Source organism: Salmo trutta, chromosome 37, assembly GCF_901001165.1.
Source record: "Salmo trutta chromosome 37, fSalTru1.1, whole genome shotgun sequence".
NCBI lineage: Eukaryota > Metazoa > Chordata > Actinopteri > Salmoniformes > Salmonidae > Salmo > Salmo trutta.
In genome coordinates, this window is record NC_042993.1 from 18,858,891 (window position 1) to 18,880,599 (window position 21,709).

Consider the following 21,709-nt stretch of genomic DNA (forward strand, 5'->3'; position numbering starts at 1 on the left):
TCAACTATGTGTCTGTCTATCCCTGTTCTCTCCCCTCTGCACAGGCCATACAAACGCTTCACACCACGTGGCCGCTGCCACTCTAACATGGTGGTCCCAGCGCGCACGACCCACGTGGAGTTCCAGGTCTCCGGCAGCCTCTGGAACTGCCGGTCTGCGGCCAACAAGGCTGAGTTCATCTCAGCCTATGCTACCCTCCAGTCCCTAGACTTCCTGGCGCTGACGGAAACATGGATTACCACAGATAACACTGCTACTCCTACTGCTCTCTCCTCGTCTGCCCACGTGTTCTCGCATACCCCTAGAGCATCGAGCCAGCGGAGTGGTGGCACTGGAATCCTCATCTCTCCCAAGTGGACATTTTCTCTTTCTCCCCTGACCCATCTGTCTATCTCCTCATTTGAATTCCATGCTGTCACAGTTACCAGCCCTTTCAAGCTTAACATCGTTATCATTTATCGCCCTCCAGGTTCCCTTGGAGAGTTCATCAATGAGCTTGACGCCTTGATAAGTTCCTTTCCTGAGGATGGCTCACCTCTCACAGTTCTGGGTGACTTTAACCTCCCCACGTCTACCTTTGACTCATTCCTCTCTGCCTCCTTCTTTCCACTCCTCTCCTCTTTTGACCTCACCCTCTCACCTTCCCCCCTACTCACAAGGCAGGCAATACGCTTGACCTCATCTTTACTAGATGCTGTTCTTCCACTAATCTCATTGCAACTCCCCTCCAAGTCTCCGACCACTACCTTGTATCCCTTTCCTTCTCGCTCTCATCCAACACTTCTCACTCTGCCCCTACTCGGATGGTATTGTGCCGTCCCAACCTTCGCTCTCTCTCTCCCGCTACTCTCTCCTCTTCCATCCTATCATCTTTTCCCTCTGCTCAAACCTTCTCCAACCCATCTCCTGATTCTGCCTCCTCAACCCTCCTCTCCTCCCTTTCTGCATTCTTTGATTTTCTCTGTCCCCTATCCTCCAGGCTGGCTCGGTCCTCCCCTCCTGCTCCGTGGCTCGACGACTCACTGCGAGCTCACAGAACAGGGCTCCGGGCAGCCGAGCGGAAATGGAGGAAAACTCGCCTCCCTGCGGACCTGGCATCCTTTCACTCCCTCCTCTCTACATTTTCCTCTTCTGTCTCTGCTGCTAAAGCCACTTTCTACCACTCTAAATTCCAAGCATCTGCCTCTAACCCTAGGAAGCTCTTTGCCACCTTCTCCTCCCTCCTGAATCCCCCCCCCCCCCTCCCTCTCTGCGGATGACTTCGTCAACCATTTTGAAAAGAAGGTTGACGACATCCGATCCTCGTTTGCTAAGTCAAACGACACCGCTGGTCCAGCTCACACTGCCCTACCCTGTGCTTTGACCTCTTTCTCCCCTCTCTCTCCAGATGAAATCTCGCGTCTTGTGACAGCCGGCCGCCCAACAACCTGCCCACTTGACCCTATCCCCGCCTCTCTTCTCCAGACCATTTCCGGAGACCTTCTCCCCTACCTCACCTCGCTCATCAACTCATCCTTGACCCCTGGCTACGTCCCTTCCGTCTTCAAGAGAGCGAGAGTTGCACCCCTTCTGAAAAAACCTACACTCGATCCCTCCGATGTCAACAACTACAGACCAGTATCCCTTCTTTCTTTTCTCTCCAAAACTCTTGAACGTGCCGTCCTTGGCCAGCTCTCCTGCTATCTCTCTCAGAATGACCTTCTTGATCCTAATTAGTCAGGTTTCAAAACTGGGCATTCAACTGAGACTGCTCTTCTCTGTGTCACGGAGGCTCTCCGCAACTCTCTCTCCTCTGCTCTCATCCTTCTAGACCTATCTGCTGCCTTTGATACTGTGAACCATCAGATCCTCCTCTCCACCCTCTCCGAGCTGGGCATCTCCGGCGCGGCCCACGCTTGGATTGCGTCCTACCTGACAGGTCGCTCCTACCAGGTGGCGTGGCGAGAATCTGTCTCCGCACCACATGCTCTCACCACCGGTGTCCCCCAGGGCTCTGTTCTAGGCCCTCTCCTATTCTCGCTTTACACCAAGTCACTTGGCTCTGTCATATCCTCACATGGTCTCTCCTATCATTGCTATGCAGACGACACACAATTAATCTTCTCCTTTCCCCCTTCTGATAACCAGGTGGCGAATCGCATCTCTGCATGTCTGGCAGACATATCAGTGTGGATGACGGATCACCACCTCAAGCTGAACCTCGGCAAGACGGAGCTGCTCTTCCTCCCGGGGAAGGACTGCCCGTTCCATGATCTCGCCATCACGGTTGACAACTCCCTTGTGTCCTCCTCCCAGAGTGCTAAGAACCTTGGCGTGACCCTGGACAACACCCTGTCGTTCTCCACTAACATCAAGGCGGTGAACCGATCCTGTAGGTTCATGCTCTACAACATTCGCAGAGTACGACCCTGCCTCACACAGGAAGCGGCGCAGGTCCTAATCCAGGCACTTGTCATCTCCCGTCTGGATTACTGCAACTCGCTGTTGGCTGGGCTCCCTGCCTGTGCCATTAAACCCCTACAACTCATCCAGAACGCTGCAGCCCGTCTGGTGTTCAACCTTCCCAAGTTCTCTCACGTCACCCCGCTCCTCCGCTCTCTCCACTGGCTTCCAGTTGAAGCTCGCATCCGCTACAAGACCATGGTGCTTGCCTACGGAGCTGTGAGGGGAACGGCACCTCCGTACCTTCAGGCTCTGATCAGGCCCTACACCCAAACAAGGGCACTGCGTTCATCCACCTCTGGCCTGCTCGCCTCCCTACCTCTGAGGAAGCACAGTTCCCGCTCAGCCCAGTCAAAACTGTTCGCTGCTCTGGCACCCCAATGGTGGAACAAGCTCCCTCACGACGCCAGGACAGCGGAGTCAATCACCACCTTCCGGAGACACCTGAAACCCCACCTCTTTAAGGAATACCTGGGATAGGATAAAGTAATCCTTCTAACCCCCCCCCCCTTAAAAGATTCAGATGCACTATTGTAAAGTGGTTGTTCCACTGGATATCATAAGGTGAATGCACCAATTTGTAAGTCGCTCTGGATAAGAGCGTCTGCTAAATGACTTAAATGTAAATGTAAAACATAATTTTCACTTGTCCGACCGTTTGCATGATGACGAGTTTCTCAAACGACTGGCCTATCTGGGTGATGTTTTTTCTCGCCTGAATGATCTGAATCTAGGATTACAGGGACTCTCTGCAACTATGTGCAGGACAAAATTGAGGCTTTGATTAAGAAGTTGGAGCTCTTCTCTGTCTGCATTAACAAGGACAACACACAGCTCTTTCCATCATTGTATGATTTTTTTGTGTGCAAATGAACTCAAGCTTACGGACAATGTCAAATGTGATATAGAGAAGCACCTGAGTGAGTTGGGTGCGCAATTACGCAGGTACTTTCCCTAAACGGATGACACAAACAACTGGATTCGCTATCCCTGACATGCCCTGCCTCCAAACCACTTACCGATATCTGAACAAGAGAGCTTCATCGAAATTGCAACAAGCGGTTCTGTGAAAATTTTATTTAAATCAGAAGCCACTGCCAGATCCTGCTTTGGCAAATCGCTCTGTTAAGACACTGATGCCCTTTGCAACCATGTACCTATGTGAGAGTGGATTCTCAGCCCTCACTAGCATGAAAACTAAATACAGGCACAGGCTATGTGGAAAATGATTTAAGACTGAGACTCTCTCCAATACAACATTGCAGAGTTATGTGCATCCTTTCAAGCACACCCTTCTCATTAACCTGTGATGAATTATTCACAATTTTCGATGAACAAATAAGGTTTTATATGGAAGATAGTTAAATAAAGAGCAAAATTATTGATTATTATTATATTATTATTTGTGTCCTGGTCCTATAAGAGCTCTTTGTCACTTCCCACGAGCCCGGTGTGTGGCAGACTACATTGATGGCAAAAAACAACATTTGATAGTGTGCTGACCCTGGTGCTAGAGGGGGTACGCAGCTGGAGGTTTAATGTTTGAAGGGGTACGAGACTATAAAACGTTTGGGAACCACTGTTCTAAGGCAACAAGTAAATGACAGAAGCTGCATGTATCTAATTATAGACAAGTTGAGTAACAAATAGCCTAACAAAATGTTGGAAAGCAGAAACATAGGCCTATCTAAATTAGGCGTAAAAAAATAAAATCCTTCACCCCCAGTCAAAAAAATTGTTCCAGCATCTCTGACTGTACAGCGCATTTTCTATATGAGCGGGTCGGATGGTTGGCTGTTGCACATAGTTTGGCAGTTGCAGATGGGTTATTAGCAATTGTGGGCGGTTGAACAAACAGCTGACCCGCGCATAACTAAAACACACAGTCTTGTATAGCTAACCTTGTAGACACACACACAATTCAGTCCCATTCAAAATCCTATTTCCCTAACCCCTAGCCTTAACCCCAAAACCTTACCTAATAACCCTAACCTTAAAAATGAACCCTAGCTCCTAACCCTAAAACTAATTCTAACCTTAACCCTAAACCCCTTTTGTTTGTTTACTATTCGTGGGGACTTCTGGTCTCCACAAGTATAGTTAAACACACCCACACCACACACACAAAAACACACCACACACACAAAAACACACAACATTCTAAGACCGACATATAGCTCCTCGATGTAAGAAAACAATTAAGACAAGGCTATAATTTCAGAATCACTGCCAGCAGTGAAGCTCTGTATCATACATGTGTATTACTGACTGTACAAGCTGACAGTACAATATCGACCAAACAGACGGACATCAATACATGGCCTCATCAGTGTGTGTGTGTGTGTGTGTGTGTTTACCTTCTTGGCTTTGGTCAGGTAAGATCTGGCTGCCTCCTTCAATGCTTCACGCTCCTCCCTCTCCTCATCGCTCTCTTCTCTCTCCTCCCTTGTTCTCTCCTCCATCTGCAGGTAACACACCCAGCCTGAGAGATACCACACCTGCGTGAGAGAGAGAGAAATATGTTTTATTAAGTGAGCTCAGCTGTGACAGGGGAAACACATTTAACAGTCTAGTCTACGTGAAATCTGTACCTGGAACTGTGACAAACAGGCTTAACACACACACACACACCGAAGGCACTTATTGAAATGCTCACGGCATCCTCATGAGCTGCCACTATGGTAACGAGCTGGGCCTGTGCTGCTGCAGTTTGTCTTTGCAAACTTTCGTCTCCACGCGTCAATCTGAAAGCGCTGTCACACACACACACACGCACACACACACACACACAATTCCTTCTCTCCTCTCAACTACCTGTTGTATTCTCTCTCCCTCATACCAATACTGTACACACCCACATTAAACACACCCTACATAGTTTACCCTCATCCTTCCACCTACAACACCGCACACTTGTACTTCAGAAATGTGTGTGTGGGTGTGTGTTTCATCTGAGGACAAGGATCAGCCACCCACACTTCTTGCAGAAGCAGGACATTAAACATTCCCCTCATTTACTATTCATTTTACAGCAGAAAACAACAGCGACCTCCACCTCTATCAGCAGACCCATGCATGCATGCACACACTCATGAAGACGAGAGGCTTAAAGGCTGAACATAACTTTATGCCTTTTGAATGATTATACAATTATTAGAAGCATCCTCTTCATGACCGGATCTACAACTCCGTAACTGAAGTTGAGCATAGCGGTTTCAGAACTTTTGAATACTGACCTGTGTGTGTGTCTAGATCTGGGTAATTACTTCAATCAGAATGTCTTTGCTTCCTCAAAAGAAACTCCATTAGAATAAGTCTCTTTGAAAGTGTTTATGAAATATGGTCTGTTTTGCTCGTATTTATGGCTGTATTAAACTAAGCACACACACACAGTCTTCATGAGCACACCCACCACTCGTCTCAGAAAATTAACGAGCCAGCTAATTAAGAACTTCAGAGAATCCACACAACACCCACACGTTACTCTCTTTATGATAAGTAGGTGTCAATCAGTCCTCTTGGACGAGACAACAGTCACAGATACCATCTGGTTCTAGAGAGTTTTAACAAGGTCTATGTAAAGACTTAGAAAGAGTCAGAATTCCAAGTTTACCAAACCTGTTGACAAAGTACTACATTGTACAGGGAGTTAGTTAGGTACCACCACCTTGACTACTGGCAGCTGTTTGGCTCCATTAACAATGCATGAGTTATCAAAAAGAATGGTTAGCACAAAACAGTTTGAGCTGTGGGTAGAGGGTTTAGACTAGGTTGTGTCATCATCATTTCCAGTTGTGTTATTCTGATGGTGCCCGAGAACACTACACTGTATATTCATAGGAGTTAAAACTGTGTGTGTGTGTGTATATATGTGTGAGTGTTTCTGCTTAGAGCAGGTGTCTCCTGAATGAGTTCAAAGGTTGAGCAAGTGACTGCTCTCAATCTGTCAGCTGAGGTGTGTAGGAGGAAGGGTGAGAAAGAATGAGCACACTGAGGTTAGATCGTGTCTCTCTCTCTCACACACACACACACACACACACACACACACACACACACACACACACACACACACACACACACACACACACACACACACACACACACACACACACACACCTTGCAAAGAATACTAATATGGCTCTGGAGCAGAGAGAACTGAATGGAGGCTGCAGGTGTGTCTCCTGCTCACTTCACACACAAAACTGCCCCAGAATCTTTTCACGTGTCTATTTTCAAAGGATAAAGCTAAAAACATGAACAACTTCATAGTTAAGAACACTATAACAATATGGAAGAAAATGTAACGTATTCTTCAAGAACCAATCACTTCCTAAAAACACAACCTTACGGAACAATCCTTGGATAGCTTTTCATAATATAATGATAAAATAGTCCACATGGAAAACTAAAGGCATAGAAACCATAAATTACTAGGTAATAGGAAATACATGTATTCCCATTACAGAATTAAAAAGCAATTTTGAACTGACCAATGTAGATATTTTCAAATACATGCAACTTAAAAAGGGAAAGGGGGATACCTAGTTAGTTGTACAACTGAATGCATTCAACTGAAATGTGTCTTCCGCATTTAACCCAACCCCTCTGAATCAGAGAGGTGCGGGGGTCTGCCTTAATCGACATCATCGGCGCCCGGGGAACAGTGGGTTAACTGCCTTGCTCAGGGGTAGAACGACAGATTTTTACCTTGTCAGCTCTGGGATTCGATCTAGCAACCTCTCTGTTACTGGCCCAATGCTCCTACCTGCCAGAGCAATCTTGAGGGAATCCCATTTGAGTCAGAAAAGGATATTCATATGATAGGTGAGATATACAAAACCTTGCAGAAAAACTATCCAACTGACAATCTCATAGAAAAAAATATATAAACTATTAGAACCAAGACGTAAAAACAACTGATATTGGCACAAGATGGAGGGAATGTTGGAACATAACTAATGGAATTACAGTTAACAAAAATGTATGCTTAATCCAGTATAAACTAATGTACAGCATTTCTTATGCAAGAGACAAAATTCAGAAAATTCTATATAATGGCAGAGTCATGTCTTAAGTGTAAAACTAACAATGACTCAATAATCCATGCCTTCTTCTGGGAATGGTAAAGTCCAAAAGTTATGGGCAGAGTTAGACAGTTGGCTGTCAGAAGTATTAACTTTTAAATCAGTCTGTCGGCATACTGTATTTCAAGACACGGCATATGAGGGTACAGTGAGATACCCGATGGGTTGGACGATACTTTTCTCATCAATCTGGAAAAAACATACTTAAAACTGCAAATCAACCAATCCATTGTTAACATAATGGAAAAGGTAAAATGCTTTATTGTCTAAATGTTGAAAGTGCGTGGGCGACAGAGAGAAACAAAATGGTGCAGTCTGAGGCCATGTGGCGGAGAGAGTGATGCGAGTGCTAGAGACGGGGGTGTGAGCAGGTGGGCCTGGGCAAGGGTGATGCTGTTGATGTTTGTGTACGTCTGTATGCAATCGTTTGTATGTGAATGTTTTGTATTGTAAAAACATATATAATAATACAAAAAACTGACATCATCATCATCATGACTTACCTGTACCACCTCGTCATCTTCCTCTAGTAGACCCTCCAACACATCTACTGCTGTCTGAGAGAGAAATCATAAAAACACACAAACCATAATCTCCATTGTTCATTATACATTAAGCACATCCTGCTCCTAGCCTGAGTCGCTGTGTGTGTGGAGGCAGAGAGCGAGGTGTTTCCTGTCACACACATCTCGCTCTCTCTGCCACCCTAATCAATGGATGTGATCGGAGAGTCTGATCAGACTCTCAAAACCCAGTGTTCCGTAGACACGGCCGTCAATAGCAACAAGACAGCTTACACAGTCATCAATACACAATGAAGCTAATCTCATGATTACTATCAATAACCAGTCAATATCCCTCCTGTCCAATACTCCTTGATCTCAACAACCAATACAGAACTGGTCATGGTCAATAGCTAGTCCTCATCAATGGACCTGATCACCAGTCCACACCCTCCTGTCCTGATGATTCCAGACTAGTTCACCTTACCTCTCCCCAGTCTACACGATCTCATGCATCTCTTCCTCTTCAAAGAGTTACCTGTCCCATTTCCTTCATCCCTCTTCCACTTTTTATCATCACTTGTGTATGCGAGAGACGGAGGGTGTGTGTGTTGATTAATTGTGGGGCTGATTACTTACTGAGAGGTATTACGTTTTATTAATTAACACATTCTGATTACAGGGAAATCAACATCTCATTCCTGATGGTCTACAGAGTACATGTTTTGTATTAGAGCGGAGGTTGATCAATAAACTATTTAGCCGATTTAGTTAAACACTCAACTATCTGTGTTAGTTCCAGACCTCCATGGAGCCAACCACTGAGTAACAGCTTACTAGAAAACAGACATCAACTCACAACAGACAGACAGACATTCCACTGACGACAACAACTCAACTCTAAGACTGGTTGTCATGACACTACCTCTTGCAAGGACAAAATATTATTCCTGTGTGAATTGCTAGGTACTTTTACCTGTTTATATGTTCTTTATATACATGTACCTCCTGCATTATTTACTTAGTTGAAATACACTGGATTGTCATTCACAGTTGCTTTGGTTTTCCTGCATCTCTGTCTCTGAAACGGTGTGTGTGTGTGTGTGAGAGAGCGAGACAGCCCTCCAGACTATTATAGTCATTTGTCTTGTCCCTATCCATGCGCTGCACTCTGGTAAAATGATTCTGTTTAGCAACGTTGCCTGCAGATTACTCAACAGCAACAACAAATACACACACGAAACGTGTCGCCCCCTTTGCTTCAGAACCAGTTAGAAACCGCCCTCCTGGGAGTAGCTCATTTATAACTCCCTCTGTGTGTGTGTGTGTCTGTGTGTACCCGTGAGCATGCTTGTGTTTGAAGTGTCTTTATTAGTGTCTGTTCAGTCAGACTCCCGTACCTTTGTTTTTCACTCATACGACAGGAGGTTACAAAGTGATTCATTTGACACATTGTATTGACCTAAAGGTCCAATGCAGCATTTCTATTTATTTTTCATATCAATATCAAATCATTTCTGGGTAACAATTAAGTACCTTACCGTGATTGTTTTCAATGAAAATGGTCAAAAATAAACTAAAATAGCTTCTTAGAAAAGAGCAAGTTTTCAAGCAAGAATTTAGCTTGGACTGGTCTGAGTGGGGAGGGGAAAACTGAAAACTAGCTGTTATTGGTCTATCAACTAATTTACATCCTGGTGATGTCACCAAGTAGGCCAAAACTGCATCCCACCAAAACAGGCTGATACTTTAGGTGGTCTTTTCAAACAGCTCTTACACTAAAAGGGCATTATGATAATTTTCACAATTTCACAGTATTATTATAGTGTGGAAATATACACTTAGTGGCCAGTTTTTTAAGTACACCACCCATTCACAAAAATTGTGAAATGGTTCACTCCTACAGACAGTGAGTCATGTGGCTGTGGTTTGCTATTTAAAGCACGCAGACAGGCATTGAGGCATTCAGTTACTGTACGATTGAACGTTAGAATGGGCAAAATGAGTGACGTAAGTGACTGAGCGCCGGTTCCAGGGCCGGCTTCCTGGGCTTTTCATGCTCGATAGTGTCTACAATTTACAGAGAATGGTGCGCCAAACAAAAAAAAAAACATTATTTCAGGGGCAGTCCTGTGGGCGAAAACAGCTTATTGATGACAGGTCGAAGGAGAACGGCAAGAATCGTGCAAGCTAACAGGTGGGCCACAAACAGGCAAATAATGGCGCAGTACAACAGTGGTGTGTAGAATGGCATCTCAGAACGCACAACTCGTCGGTCCTTGTCACGGATGGGCTATTGCAGCAGACGACCACACCGGGTTCCACTCCTATCAGCTAAAAATAAGAAGTGGCTCCAGTGGGCACATGATCACCAACACTGGACAATTGAGGAGTGGAAAAACATTGCCTGGTCCGACAACTTCAGAATTTGGTGGAAGCAGCACAAATCCATGGCCCAATTGTGCCTAACATCAACAGTACAGGCTGGTGGTGGGGGTGTTGTAATGGTGATGGTGTGGGGAATGTTTTCCTGGCACAAGTTAGGTCCCTTGATACCAAATGAGCAACATGTACATGCCCTGAAGAATTCAGGCTGTTCTGGAGGCAAAGGGGGATCCAACCCAGTACTAGACTGGCGTGCCTAATAAACTGGTCGAGAGTATATTTCAAAAAACTGTGAAATCACATTTTTGACTGCACTGTGCCTTTAACATCACTCCAATGCAACGTGTAGACTATGTTTTTCTTGTGCTATGGTAATATACGATAAAACAGACAGGCCTAGCCTTCATATACACTGAACAAAATATTGAAATGTGATGGAAATAAAAGATCCCATTAATGTTCCATATGCACAAAATGCTTATTTCTCTCGAACTTTGTGCACAAATTTGTTTACATCCCTGTTAGTGAGCCTTTTACCCTTTGTCAAGATAATCCATCAACCTGACAGGTGTGGCATATCAAGAATCTGACTAAACATCATGATTATTACACAGGTACACCTTGTGCTGGGGACTAGGGTTGCAAAGGGTCTGAAACTTTCCGGTTTCCGAAGTTAAGCCCGGGAATTTGGGGAATTTTGCTTAAAATCTAAAAAAGGTTAGCTTATAACAGTGAACCTTTTTTGTGGGATACACCAAAGGCAATTCTAGGTCTTGATTTTTTTGTTAACAAGTACAGTTGTCGGAAGTTTACATACACCTTAGCCAAATACTTTTAAACTCAGTTTTTCACAATTCCTGACATTTAATCCTAGTAGAAATTCCCTGTCTTAGGTCAGTTAGGAACACCACTTTATTTTAAGAATGTGAAATGTCAGAATAATAGTAGAGAGACTGATTTATTTCAGCTTTTATTTCTTTCATCACATTCCCAGTGGGTCAGAAGTTTACATACACTCAATTAGTATTTGGTAGCATTGCCTTTAAATTGTTTGACTGGACCAAACATGTCAGGTAGACTTCCACAAGCTTCCCACAATAAGTTGGGTGAATTTTGGCCCATTCCTCCTGCTCGCACATGCTTTTTCAGTTCTGCCCACATATTCTCTATAGGATTGAGGTCAGGACTTTGTGATGGCCACTCCAATACCTTGACTTTGTTGTCCTGAAGCCATTTTGCCACAACTTTGGAAGTATGCTTGGGGTCATTGTCCATTTGGAAGACCCATTTGCGACCAAGCTTTAACTTCCTGACTGATGTCTTGAGATGTTGCTTCAATATATCCACGTAATTTTCCCTCCTTGTGATGCACCAGTCCCTCCTGCAGCAAAGCACCCCCACAACATGATGCTGCCACCCCCGTGCTTCACGGTTGGGATGGTGTTCTTTGGCTTGCAAGCCTCCCCCTTTTTCCTCCAAACATAACTTTGGTCATTATGGCCAAACAGTTCTATTTTTGTTTCATCAGACCAGAGGACATTTCTCCATGTGCAGTTGCAAACCGTAGTCTGGCTTTTTTATGGTGGTTTTGGAGCAGTGGCTTCTTCCTTGCTGAGCGGCCTTTCAGGTTATGCCGATATAGGACTCGTTTTTCTGTGAATATAGATACTTTTGTACCGGTTTCCTCCAGCATCTTCACAAGGTCCTTTGCTGTTCTTCTGGGATTGATTTGCACTTTTCGCACCAAAGTACGTTAATCTCTAGAAGACAGAACGCGTCTCCTTCCTGAGCGCTATGGCGGCTGTGTGGTACCATGGTGTTTATACTTGCGTACTATTGTTTGTACAGATGAACGTGGTACCTTCAGGCGTTTGGAAATTGCTCCTAAGGATGAACCAGACTTGTGGAGGTCTACAATTTTTTTTCTGAGGTCTTGGCCGATTTCTTTAGATTTTCCCATGATGTCAAGCAAAACGGCACTGAGTTTGAAGGTAGGCCTTTAAATACATCCACAGGTACACCTCCAATTGACTCAAATTATGTAAATTAGCCTATCAGAAGCTACTAAAGCCATGACATCATTTTCGTGAATTTTCCAAGCTGTTTAAAGGCACAGTCAACTTAGTGTATGTAAACTTCTGACCCACTGGAATTGTGATACAGTGAATTATAAGTGAAATAATCTGTCTGTAACAAATTGTTGGAAAAATTACTTGTGTCATGCACAAAGTAATGTCCTAACCGACTTGCCAAAACTATAGTTTGTCAACACGAGATTTGGGAAGTGGTTGAAAAACGAGTTTTAATGACTCCAACCTAAGTGTATGTAAACTTCCGACTTCAACTGTATATATACATACACACTACGTGACCAAAGGTATGTGGACACCTGCTCGTCAAACAACTAATTTCAAAATCATGGGCATTAATATGGAGTTGGTCCCCCTTTGCTGCTATAACAGCCTCCACTCTTCTGAGGAAGGATTTCCATTCGATGTTGGAACATTGCTGCGAGGACTTGCTTCCATTCAGCCACAAGAGCATTTGTAAGGTCGGAAACTGATGTTGGGCGATTAGGCCTGGCTCGCAGTCGGCATTCCAATTCATCCCAAGTTGAGGTCAGGGCTCTGTGCAGGCCAGTCAAGTTCCTCGACAAACTATTTCTGTATGGACCTCGCTTTGTACACAGGGGCATTGTCATGCTGAACACAAATTTGGAAGCACAGAATTGTCTAGAATTTCATTGTATGCTGTAGCGTTTAGATTTCCCTTCAATGGAACTAAGGGTTCGAACCATGAAAAACAGCCCCAGACCATTATTCCTCCTCCACCAAATATGCAGTTGGCACTATGAATTTGGGCAGGTAGCGTTCTCCTGGCATCAGCCAAACCTAGATTCGTCCGTCTGACTGCCAGATGGTGAAGCGTGATTCTGCACTCCAGAGAACACGTTTCCACTGCTCCAGAGCCAAATGGCGGCGAGCTTTACACCACTCCAGCTGACGCTTGGCATTGCACATGGTGATCTTTATGCTTGTGTGCGGCTGCTCGGCCATGGAAACCCATTTCACGAAGCTCCCAACGAACAGTTCTTGTGCCGACGTTGCTTCCAGAGGCAGTATGGAACTCAGTTGTGAGTGTTGCAATCGAGAACAGACGATTTTTACACACTTTGCACTTCAGCACTCGGCGGCCCCGTTCTGTGAGCTTGTGTGGCCTACCACTTTGCGGCTGAGCAGTTTTTGTTCCTTCTACTTCACAATAACAGCACTTACAGTTGACCAGGGCAGCTCTAGCAGGGCAGAAATTTGATGAACTTGTTGGAAACGTGGCATCCTATGACGGTGCCATGTTGAAGGTGGCATCCTTTGACGGTGCCATGTTGAAAGTCACTGAGCTCTTCAGTAAGGACATTCTACGTTCGATGTTTGTCTATGGAGATTGCATGGCTGTGTGCTCGATTTTATACACCTGTCAGCAACGTGTGTGGCCGAAATAGCCGAATCCACTAATTTGAAGGTGCCCACATACTTTTGTATATATAGTGTATCACCACTGAGTTTTTATTTCAGCTGTTCAGAAATATCAAATTGAGTTCAGAAGAGGGTGAGTAAAGCGTACAGTAAAGAGAAAAACTTGAATGTGTAAAATAACATGTGTAGAACTTTCGGATCCATAGTTATGAGAAAAAAGTTTCCAGATGGGTGGGAGGTGGGTGAGAAATCCGTTTTCATAGCCTCTGCTAATTATATTTGACCCTGGTTATAACCACCATCTTCCTCTCCTCCATTTCCTTCCCTCGTTCCCTCTGCTCTACTAGGGTCAAATTCTTCTTGTCTGCTGTTTAACAACGGATTCCCTATTCGATTCCGATGTGTGTGTGTAATTTATGAGTTAGAATGTTGTTGTTTTTAGAGTTGAAAACTGCGATGTTAATGACTTGCCTCTGGGTTTAGCACTGCTGTGTGGAAACAACACAGAATTATACTTTTTTTAACAATAGAAGACTAAAATAGTCTCAGTTACTCTAGATCTGAGTAATCTTGTCCTGCATCTCCTGTTATCTGCTGCTTCCATCTTGTTGTTATCGTGGTGAATGTTTCCAGGCTCACAGCAATCTTCATCCTCATCTCCACCTCAATTGTTTCTGATTCTGTTGTGTGTGTGGCTTGCTGACACATGCAGGAGGATGAAGACAAACAATGTGTCACACACACACACACACACACACACACACACACACACACACACACACACACACACACACACACACACACACACACACACACACACACCTTTCTACCCCTCTCCCTCCAGATCTTTTCTAAAGCCATCTATCCTATCATCTCTGTTCCTCCCTCCGTTTACCTCTCTCTCTGGGTAATGACCACTCCTCTATTACTGAAGATGATCTCTGGCAAAGATAAAGAATACAGAGCACTGGCCTTTTCACATAGAAAACTCATCCTACACACACATACTCCTACCTCGTACTCTTCTGCCTCTATGAGGAGTTTGGCCGTGGTGATGCGGGATTCATATGGTGGGATGTCACTCTGGAAAGGGAACAAAACCAGTTAGACACACACTCACAGAATTGCTTTCACACAGACAAAGTCACACAAACACACAGAGCGATAAGTTGGCCCTCTGACTTGGCTTTTATGCTCTGGGTTGTCTGACTCGCCTGTGTGTGTGTGTGTGTGTGTGTGTGTGTGTGTGTGTGTGCGCGCGCACACCTGTGTGTGTTCCTCCTCTATGTCCTCTCTGCTGGGTGGAGCTTCACTCTGTTTCAGGGCAGGTAGCCATGCATCCACACTCCTCATCAGGTACTCCTTCCCCTCCTACACACACACACACACACAATCTGACATCTGCTCCCCTGATCCAGGCTGCATCACATCCGGCCGGATTGGGAGTCCCCATAGGGCGGCGCACAATTGGCCCAGCGTCGTCCGGGTTTGGACGGGGTAGGCCGTCATTGTAAATAAGAATTTGTTCTTGACTGATTTGCCTAGTTAAATAAAGGTGACACACAACTGTCAAATCAACTCCATCTGGTTAGATCCACAGTGCCATCTGGTGGCTGGAGGAGATATTTACAGAAGTAACCTTGAGAAGAGCTGCAGTATTCCAAAACTTGTCCCCTCTTTGAAATGTAAGAGTCATTTAGGAATAAATCCTTAGCTAGCTGTTATTGTTGCTCCCTAAAGATTAAGGCTCTCCGAAGAATTGGAGGCCTGTCTCATTGCAGTGCTAGGACTAGCAGATTATCATAAAATTGTATGACAATTGCAAATGCTCTGATTGTTCACTTATAGACAATTTTTCTTTCTCCCCTCATCACTTTCTTTTGTTCTCTCTCTCCCCATCTTTCCTCCTCCTCTCTTTGTCAGATGTGATCCCTGTGTCCAAATGATTCCATTTTCTCACATGAATTAACTCTGATCGCTGCTTTAACAAGATGATAACTTAGCGTGAGACATACCTGCCTCTGATTTATAGTCATATTGTGTGTGTGTGTGTGTACTGACCTGGTTCTTCTCTGTACTGAACAGGTAGCTGGCCATCAGCTGTAGAGCCTCTGGGTTGTCAGGGTGATAGGTCAGCGCTTTCTCTATGGCCTCTCGACACTGATCTCCTGCCCTCTCCTCCATACTACACACAAACAAACACAAATCTGTGAATTCAATACACAACAGGCCTTTCAGGTAACAAAAATGTAAATATGATTTTTGTGTTACCAGAGGTCAGTGAAGTAGATCTCTGCCACAGAACAGTAGGCCACACACAAGTCTCTGGCTATCGGGATCTCTGACCCCGAGTCCTGGAGTGGGGAGGCTGCTGCCTCAGCTCCTGCATCAGCCTGGGGTGGCAGGGGGATGGTTGAGGTAGAAGTATTCAGCATCTCTGGCTGCCAGTTTGTGACAGTCAGTTTATGATACAGTCAGTAGAAGTGTTCAGACTGAAGAAACAGCTCCTCCTAGTATTCTGTGTTAGACATGCATTCAACAAGATCCATGAGTGTCTGTGTACTCACTGTGGCTTGTGCGTGTTTCTCCAGCATACACAGTAGTATCTGTACTCCTTTGGTGTAGTATTGCACAGCCTCCTGGCCTGTGTGCATCTGCCCTAGAGACATGTATTTACTATGACCTTCTTCAGGACTCAACTGCACTGCACGCAGAAACACTTAGAGCTGGGGTTAAGGAACACACATACAAATGTGCATTTGCACAACACACACATGCACACAGAGATGCATGCACACAGAGATGCATGCACACAGAGATGCATGCACACACCATACACACACACTGAAGGATATTTCCTTGGCCCTCTGTGTGTCTCCCAGTTCAGAGTGGATGTGTCCTAGCAGGTCCAGGGTAAGGAGGTTGTCAGGCGCCACCTCTAGTGCTCGCTGACAGAACCTCCCCGCCATCTCAAACTCCAAACTGTCCATACACTCCTCGGTCTGAAACACAACACAGGACAGATGTTAGTGTACAGCGTGTGGCAAACTCCAAACTGTCCGTACACTCCTGACTCCATCTGAAACAGGAGAAAGAGAGAGCCTGTCTGGAGTGTGTGTGTGTGTGTGTGTGTCCTACCTTCTCCAATAGTTGTTCTACAGTATATTTTTCAGCAGTTTTTTTCTTGGCTTTCTCCTGCATCTTCAGCTTCATTCTATCTTGAGGTGACAGACCTGCCAATCCAGAGCCTGTTGCAACACAGTCCCTATTGTCAACAATAGCCTACATAGGTCTGGCTACAGTTACAGTAGCTAACTAGCAAGTTAGTTCGCAAAATTGTTCTTTCCAGAGTGGACTAGCGAGCTACAGTGCCTTCAGAAAGCATTCACACTCCTCGACTTTCTCCACATTTTGTTGTGTTACAGCCGGAATAGAACATTTATTAAATTGTGATTTTTTTTTTGTCATTGGCCTACACACAATACCCCATAATGTCAAAGTGGAATGATGTTTTTGAAAATGTAAAATGAAAAGCTGAAATGTCTTGACTCAATAACTATTCAACTCCTATTCTTGTTATGACAAGCCTAAAGTTCAGAAGCAAAAATGTCCTTAAAGTCACATACAGTTGAAGGCAGAAGTTTACGTACACTTAGGTTGGAGTCATTAAAACTTGTTTTTCAACCATTCCACAAATTTATTTTTAACAAACTATAGTTTTGGCAAGTCGGTTAGGACATCTACTTTATGCATGACACAAGTAATTTTTCCAACAATTGTTTACAGACAGATTATTTCACTTATAATTCACTGTATCACAATTCCAGTTGGTCAGAAGTTTACATACACTAAGTTGACTGTGCCTTTAAACAACTTGGAAAATTCCTGAAAATGATGTTATGGCTTTAAAAGCTTCTGATAGGCTAATTGACATCATTTAAAGGCCTACCTTCAAACTCAGTGGCTCTTTGATTGACATCATTGGAAAATCAAAAGAAATCGGCCAAGACCTGGTTCATCCTTGGGAGCAATTTACAAGCGCCTGAAGGTACCACGTTCATCTGTACAAACAATAGTACGCAAGTATATACACCATGGGACCACGCAGCCGTCATACCGCTCAGGAAGGAAACGTGTTCGGTCTCCTAGAGATGAATGTACTTTGGTGTGAAAAGTGCAAATCAATCCCAGAACAACAGCAAAGGACCTTGTGAAGATGCTGGAGGAAACAGGTGCAAAAGTATCTATATTCACAGTAAAACGAGTCCTATATTGACATAACCTGAAAGGCTGCTCAGCAAGGAAGAAGCTACTGCTCCAAAACCGCCATAAAAATGCCAGACTACAGTTTGCAACTGCACATGGGGACAAAGATCATACTTTTTGGAGAAATGTCCTCTGGTCTGGTGAAACAAAAATAGAACTGTTTGGCCATAATGACCATTGTTATGTTTGGAGGAAAAAGGGGGTGGCTTGCAGGCCGAAGAACACCATCCCAACCGTGAAGCACGGGGGTGGCAGCATCATGTTGTGGGGGTGCTTTGCTGCAGGAGGGACTGGTGCACTTCACAAAATAGATGGCTTCATGAGGAAGGAACATTATGTGGATATATTGAAGCAACATCTCAAGACATCAGTCAGGAAGTTAAAGCTTGGTCGCAAATGGGTCTTCTAAATGGACAATGACCCCAAGCATACTTCCAAAGTTGTGGCAAAAGGGCATAAGAACCACAAAGTCAAGGTATTGGAGTGGCCATCACAAAGCCCTGACCTCAATCCTATAGAACATTTGTGGGCAGAACTGAAAAAGCGTGTTTGAGCAAAGAGGCCTAGAAACCTGACTCAGTTACACCAGCTCTGTCAGGAGGAACGGGCCAAAATTCACCCAACTTATTGTGGGAAGCTTGTAGAAGGCTACCCGAAAAGTTTGACCCAAGTTGAACAATTTAAAGGCAATGCTAACAAATACTAATTGAGTGTATGTAAACTTCTGACACACTGGGAATGTGATGAAAGAAATAAAAGCTGAAATAAATCTCTCTCTACTATTATTCTGACATTTCACATTCTTAAAATAAAGTGGTGATCCTAACTGACATAAGACAGGGACTTTTACTAGGATTAAATGTCAGGAATTGTGATAAACTGAATTGAAATGTATTTGGCTAAGGTGTATGTAAACTTCTGACTTCAACTGTAAGTTGCATGGACTCACTCTGTGACCAATAATAGTGTTTAACATGATTTTTGAATGACTACCTCATCCCTGTGCCTCACACACACAATTATCTGTAAAGTAATTTAGTCGAGCTGTGAAAATCAAACAGATTCAACCACAAAGACTAGGGAGGTTTCCCAATGCCTTGCAAAGAAGGGCACCTATTGGTAGAAGGGTAAAACAAAAAGCAGACATTGAATATCCCTTTGAGCATGGTGAAGTTATTAATTACACTTTGGATGGTGTATCGATACACCCAGTCACTACAAAGACACAGGCGTCCTTCCTAACTCAGTTGCTGTAGAGGAAGGAAACCGATCAGGGATTTCACTTTGAGGATAAAAAAAATAAACCAAATGGAGCTAAGCACAGGTAAAGTCCTAGAAGAAAACCTGGTTCAGAATGGTTTCCACCAGACCCCGGGAGATTCATTCTCCTTTCAACAGGACAATAACCGAAAACACAAGGCCAAATCTACACTGGGGTTGCTTACCAAGAAGACAGTGGCCGAGTTACAGTTTTGATTTAAATCTACTTGAGAATCTATGGAAAGACCTGCAAATGGTTGTCTAGCAAAGATGAATAACATGAATTTATTTTTAATTTTTACAATGGGCCAATGTTGCACAATCCAGGTTTGGGAAGCGCTTAGAGACTTACTCAGAAAGACTCACAGCTGCAATCACTGACAAATGTTTTCACTTTGTTAATATGGGGTATCTCTGGGCAGTAAGTTGGTGGTCTGTTGATATCCCTCTAGTGGTGTGGGGGCTGTGCTTTGGCAAAGTCGTGGGGTTATATCCTGCCTGGTTGGCCCTGTCCGGGGGTATCATCGGAAGGGGCCACAAAGTCCTCCGACCCACCCGCTGTCTCAGCCTCCAGTATCTATGCTGCAACAGTCTATGTGCCTGGGGCTGGGGTCAGTCTGTTATATCTGGTGTAATTCTCCTGTCTTATCTGGTGTCCTGTGTGAATTTAAGTATACTCCCTCTAATTCCCTCTCTCCCTCCCCTCCCGGAGTACCTGAGCCCTAGGACCATGCCTCAGAACTACCTGGCCTGATGACTCCTGGCTGTCCCCAGTCCACATGGTCTTGCTGCTGCTCCAGTTTCAACTGTTCTGCCTGTGGCTATGGAACCCTGACCTGTTCACAGGACGTGCTACCGTGCCTTGTTCCGGACCTGCTGTTTTCGACTCTCTCTACCACACCTTCTGTCTCGACCTCTGTTCGGCTATGAAAAGCCAACTGACAATTATTACTGAGGTACTGACCGGTGGTCTACAACCACTGTGATTACTAGTTGACCCTGCAGGTAATCTATGAAAGTTTGAACATTTTGAAGAACAATCTGGCCTTACTGGCACAGCCAGATGAGGACTGGCCACCCCTCAGAGCCTGGTTCCTCTCTAGGTTTCTTCCTGTGTTCCTGACTTTCTAGGGAGTTTTTCCTAGTCACCGTGCTTCTACATCTGCATTGTTTGGGGTTAATAGTATAAGCACTTTGTGACATCTGCTGATGTAAAAAGGGCTTTATAAATACATTTGATTTAGTATTGTGTATAGAAGGGTGAGGGGAAAAAAATATACTTAATACATTTTGAATTCTGGCTGTAAGACAACAAAATATGAAATAAGTCAACCGGTATGAATACTTTCTGAAGGCACTGTAGCTATCACACATAATATAACCGATATCACACATGGACAACAACACTAGCTGTCCTTTATAGCGATCTAGCTAACACGTTAGTTACTGTGTGTAACATACCTCCGTTAGAGCGCAGATCTTTCCTTCTGGCTTTGCTCTTCTTTTTGCCCTTGGTTTGACCTCCCATTACAACAATGACGATTTGTGATCAAATAATTTATGTTAGAATCACTGTAAAAATATGGGGATAAATTAGTCCACGCGTCGGGTAAGTGCACACGCGCAGTACTGCGTATGTGTGAGTGCACATGCTCAGTACTGCTAACCCAGCAGCTACGGAGAATGATAGTGGACAAACAGTTCCAGTTATATGAATGACAGTAAGAACAGTCGCTGTTTGAGAATGTCAAAGGCAATCGATTTGATGTTGCGTTTTCTTGTCTCATGTACTATATACAACCTTAATTAGTTGAGTCTTTCATCAAATTCCATTGAGAAAGCGTTGAAACAAACGTCATTGAAGTAATGTAGACGGAAAATAGGCGGGAAAGATATGATGTGAATAAATGACAGTCTGAACTCACCAATGGGCTGCCAAGCTGGAGCCCGTGCCTCAAGAACATTCTGGATTTGGACCAATCCACAACTACGAGCGGTTTCGTCACTCAATACACATTTCCAAACAGCTGTTGTAAATAGACGAATGACATACTTCTAGCTAGTCTTTGATACCGACGACAAGCATATTTATTTTCAAGATTTTACTAATTCGGATATCTATTACAGGGGTTTGCCTTCTAACAACTGACTAAACGAAAGTTACCGGCATTCAGACCTGAATTTAAACTGCCACCGCCTCAGCGCTCTTTGGAACGTCAAAACGTTATGCATTTAGCTAGCTAAAACATAGCAAACTGGTACTAACGAGTTATCGTTAGCAGGCTACTAGGAGCGA

The 21,709-nt window shown here is 44.3% G+C and overlaps 2 protein-coding genes across 6 annotated transcripts in view; one reads left to right on the plus strand and one right to left on the minus strand.

Moving 5' to 3' along the window:
* Positions 1-21,055, minus strand: part of si:dkey-12j5.1 (probable assembly chaperone of rpl4) — a 31,640-nt gene extending 10,585 nt beyond the window's left edge. For 2 of the 5 annotated variants that reach the window (XR_003872239.1, XM_029736558.1), the window contains exons 1-10: positions 20,875-21,052; positions 17,026-17,135; positions 16,743-16,889; positions 16,455-16,607; positions 16,159-16,280; positions 15,949-16,072; positions 15,154-15,258; positions 14,902-14,970; positions 8,030-8,083; positions 4,800-4,940 (exon numbers count right to left, since the gene is read on the minus strand). Coding sequence is in view for 4 of the 5 variants with exons in the window: in XM_029736558.1 (XP_029592418.1) it covers positions 4,800-4,940; positions 8,030-8,083; positions 14,902-14,970; positions 15,154-15,258; positions 15,949-16,072; positions 16,159-16,280; positions 16,455-16,607; positions 16,743-16,889; positions 17,026-17,135; positions 20,875-20,941 (1,092 nt within the window). In the remaining variant the exon portion in view is untranslated. Of the gene's footprint in view, positions 1-4,799; positions 4,941-8,029; positions 8,084-14,215; positions 14,587-14,901; positions 14,971-15,153; positions 15,259-15,948; positions 16,073-16,158; positions 16,281-16,454; positions 16,608-16,742; positions 16,890-17,025; positions 17,136-20,874 lie in introns of those variants that run through there. The other 3 variants (XM_029736557.1, XM_029736560.1, XM_029736561.1) reach the window with 3 other exon arrangements.
* A 272-nt stretch (positions 21,056-21,327) lies between these two features.
* Positions 21,328-21,709, plus strand: part of LOC115176525 (ubiquitin carboxyl-terminal hydrolase MINDY-3) — a 50,916-nt gene continuing 50,534 nt past the window's right edge. Inside the window, exon 1 of the mRNA XM_029736555.1 lies at positions 21,328-21,709. This exon is cut by the window's right edge and continues 571 nt beyond it. The gene's annotated coding sequence lies outside the window, so the exon portion shown is untranslated.